Source organism: Arachis ipaensis, chromosome B06, assembly GCF_000816755.2.
Source record: "Arachis ipaensis cultivar K30076 chromosome B06, Araip1.1, whole genome shotgun sequence".
Taxonomy (NCBI): Eukaryota; Viridiplantae; Streptophyta; class Magnoliopsida; order Fabales; family Fabaceae; genus Arachis; species Arachis ipaensis.
This window is the reverse complement of record NC_029790.2, coordinates 40,513,293-40,516,877: the sequence shown is the minus strand read 5'-3', so window position 1 is coordinate 40,516,877 and position 3,585 is coordinate 40,513,293. Positions and strand designations below refer to the sequence as shown.

Here is a 3,585-nt window from a genome sequence, read left to right as displayed (position 1 = left end):
AAAAATTATATATCATTTCGAAGCCCTGGATGTTATCTTTCCAACGCAACTAGAACTGCCTCATTTGGACCTCTGTAGCTCAAGTTATGATCGATTGAGTGCGAAGAGGTCAGGCTGGACAACTTAGCAATTCCTCCAATTTCTTGTATTTCTTCCACTTTTGCATGCTTTCTTTCCATCCTCTAAGCCATTCCTACCCTATAAACCCTGAAATCACTTAACACACACATCACGACATCGAATGGTAATATGAGAGGATTAAAATTAGTAATTTAAGGCCAAAGAAGCATGTTTTCAATTATAGCACAAAATTAGGAAGGGAAATGTAAAACCATGCAAATTGTATGAATAAGTGTGAGTTTAGAGGATCAAATCCACTCAATTAAGTACAAAATATACCACGAAATAATGGTGCATCAAGTATCTTATTGACAGTGTAATAATCATCAGATTGTGGGTCTGTCTCCAACTGTTGGTAGATCAGTTTCACTTTGTCTCCTTTTGAGAACCCTTCAGTTGGGATTCTTTTGTTTCTCCACCCTTTTGGAACCTTTTTCTTGCTCTTCTTTCCTTTTTTCGGTGACCATTCCTTCTTTGCAGCAGTTTTTTTGTCTGGAATTTTCTTCTCACTGGTTGATTCTATGGCCTCTGGTTGCAATCCTTTTTCATCTTTCTCATCTTCATTACCCTTTTGTTCTTCTTTCTTGTTTGTCTTTTGCTTCAAAGGTGATCTGATGAGTGCCTCCTTGGTCTCTTCCTTCCAATTCAAGTCTTCCTCTTCAATTTTCATGCAGCTTTTCTCTTCAGCAGTATGCTGGATTTCTCTAAAGATATTTAAAGTGATTTTATCATCATGTGCTCGTAGAGTCATTTCTCCCTTTTCCACATCAATGATGGCTCTTGCTGTGGCTAGGAAAGGTCTTCCCAATATGATGGAATCGCCTCCCTCTTCATCTAGATCCAAGATCACAAAATATGCTGGAAATATAAACTTATCCACCTTGACCAAGAGGTTCTCAACCACTCCATTAGGGATTACCATTGATCTGTCAGCAAGTTCCAAGGTCATCCTTATAGGTTTCACTTCTTCTATGGACAACTTTCTCATCATAGATAAGGGCATCAGATTGATACTTGATCCTAAATCACACAATGCCTTATCAATGACTATATTGCCAATAGTGCTAGGCAGAAAAAAACTCCCAGGATCTTTGAGTTTTGGTGGGAGACCTTTTTGAATCACTGCACTGCACTCTTGTGTTAAGATCACTGTCTCTTTCTCGTTCCAGCTTCTCTTCTTGTTGATGAGTTCCTTTAGAAATTTTGCATACAGATGCATTTGCTCTAATACTTCAGCAAGTGGGATGTTGATTTTCAGCTTCTTAAAAACTTCCAGAAATTTGGGAAACTGTTGATCCTTGAGCTCTCTTTGTAATTTGTGAGGATATGGCAGAGGAGGGATGTAATGTTTAACTTCCTTCCTCTGTTCTTGTGGAGGCTCTATCATGACTTGTTTTTCCTTCTTTGAAGCTTGAGACTCTCCATCCTTCTTTCTGAGCTCTTCCTGGTCCTTCTCTTTAATTGGCACTTCTTCCTTGCTGTTAGCCTTATCATCCTCTGCTGGCTTCTTGTTAGCTTCTTTGTTATTCTCCAATGTCTTTCCACTCCTAAGTTGAATTTCTTTACATTCTTCCTTGGGGTTGGGAATAGTGTCACTTGGTAGTGCATTGGTTGGTCTTTCAGCTACTGTTTGTTTGGACAGTTGTCTAATTTGTCTTTCCAGGTTCCTCAGTGAAGCTTCATGGTTCTTGTTGGCCAATTCTTGATGCTTGATCATTTTTTCCATCATCATCTCCAAGTTGGAGATTCTTTGAGATTCTTGGGGTGGTTGTGGTTGAGTGTGGGATGTAGATGGGGAATGAAAGTTGTTTTGGTTAGTTGATGGGTTATTGGATGGATAGAAGTTGGGTTGAGGTTGATTATTTTGTGGTTTTCTGTATGGATTTTGGTTAGTGTTTTGGTGGTTTTGGTGGTTTGTATTACGGAAGTTATTTTGGTTGGAGTTTCTTTGCCAAGGTTGCTGGTTCTGGTTCTCTCCCCATTTCAGATTGGGGTGGTTTCTCCAAGATGAGTTGTAAGTGTCTCCGTGGAAATCATTTGGTCCATCACCTTGATTGTGCATGTACTACACTTGTTCAGACTGCTGTTCTTCATAGCTTTCCTCCTGCTATCCCCACACCACTGGTGGTTGATTAGTTGTGCTCACTGCTGCAAGTTGTAATCCATCCATCCTCTTTGTCATCATTTCAATTTTTTGTTGAAGCTGCTGGTGCATGAGTTTATTCTGAGCTAATATTGTATCAACTCCTTCAAGTTCAAATACACCTTTCTTTAGAGCTTCTTGCCTTTCAGAGGAGTAGAAGTACTCATTGTTGGCCACCATGTCTATAAGATCATGTGCCTCTTGAGCAATTTTCATCATTTGTAAAGATCCTCCTGAAGAATAATCCAAAGCTTTTCTTGAAGGCAAGGATAAGCCTTCATAGAAATTCTGCAACTCCACCCATTCACTGAACATTCCTTCTGGACACCTTCTGATAAAAGCTTTATACCTCTCCCAGGCTTCATACAATGATCCTCCTTCTAGTTGTTTGAAGGTTTGCACATCAATTTTTAGCTTAATGACTCTCTGGGGTGGATAGAATTTGGCTAGAGATTTGCTAACTAAATCATCCCAACTGGTGATGCTTTCTTTAGGGAAGGTTTCTAACCAATGAGTGGCTTTGTCTCTCAGTGAAAATGGGAATAACAAGAGTTTATAGATGTCATGGTGGACTCCATTGATTTTGACAGTGTCACAAATTCTCAAAAACATAGAGAGGTATTGGTTTGGATCTTCAGCAGCACTTCCTCCATATTGACAATTATTCTGAACCAGGGTAATCAATTGAGGCTTGAGTTCGAAGTTATTAGCATGAACATTGGGTGTCAGGATACTGCTCCCACAATTCCTTGGGTTGGGGATAGTGTAAGAGGCTAAAACTCTTCTCTGAGGTTGGCCATTGTGGTTGGCCACATCCTCAGGTGGATTTGGGATATTACCCTCCATCTCTTGATCATCTTCTTCTGATTCTTCCTCTCCAATAACACCTTTCCCTCTTGCTTCTCTTCTTCTTCTCAAAAGTGTTCTCTCTGGTTTAGAATCAAAAGAGGTGGATTCACCTCTTCTCTCTCCTGGCATACAACATAGACAAATCCCAGAAAACTAAAATAAAATACTCTACTGTTAGAGTGTGGTTAAGATTAGTTGAAATAAAACCTTAAACAGTTAAAATGCTTAACAAAAACAAAGAAAAAGTGCTTAATCTATATTATCACCTACTTAATCATTGTCAATCTAAATCAATCCCCAGCAACGGCGCCAAAAACTTGATAAGGGAAAAACTATTCCACACAAACTCATCGGCAAGTGTACCGGGTCGCATCAAGTAGTAAAACTCACAAAAGTGAGGTCGATCCCACAGGGATTGATGGATTGAGCAACTTTAGTATGGTGATGAATTTAGTTAAGCGAATATTTGATGA

At 39.4% G+C, this 3,585-nt stretch overlaps 1 protein-coding gene across 1 annotated transcript; it reads right to left on the bottom strand.

Annotated features, from left to right (window-relative positions):
• Positions 910-2,443, bottom strand: LOC107646769. The gene is made up of 4 exons (XM_016350927.1): positions 2,386-2,443; positions 1,231-1,746; positions 1,040-1,140; positions 910-954 (listed from the first exon to the last, which is right to left on the bottom strand). Exons 1-4 carry the CDS (start codon positions 2,441-2,443, stop codon positions 910-912), a joined length of 720 nt encoding a protein of 239 aa, XP_016206413.1.

Bases quoted from the DNA above. Each gene is read 5' to 3' on its own strand.
- LOC107646769 (XM_016350927.1), bottom strand. From the start codon at position 2,443: ATGGTGGCCAACAATGAGTACTTCTACTCCTCTGAAAGGCAAGAAGCT. The intron at 1,141-1,230 runs GTCTCCCACCAA...TGTGTGATTTAG, and splicing joins CAGTGCAGTGATTCAAAAAG to GATCAAGTATCAATCTGATG. The intron at 955-1,039 runs GTAATCCCTAAT...TCTTGGATCTAG, and splicing joins AACTTGCTGACAGATCAATG to ATGAAGAGGGAGGCGATTCC.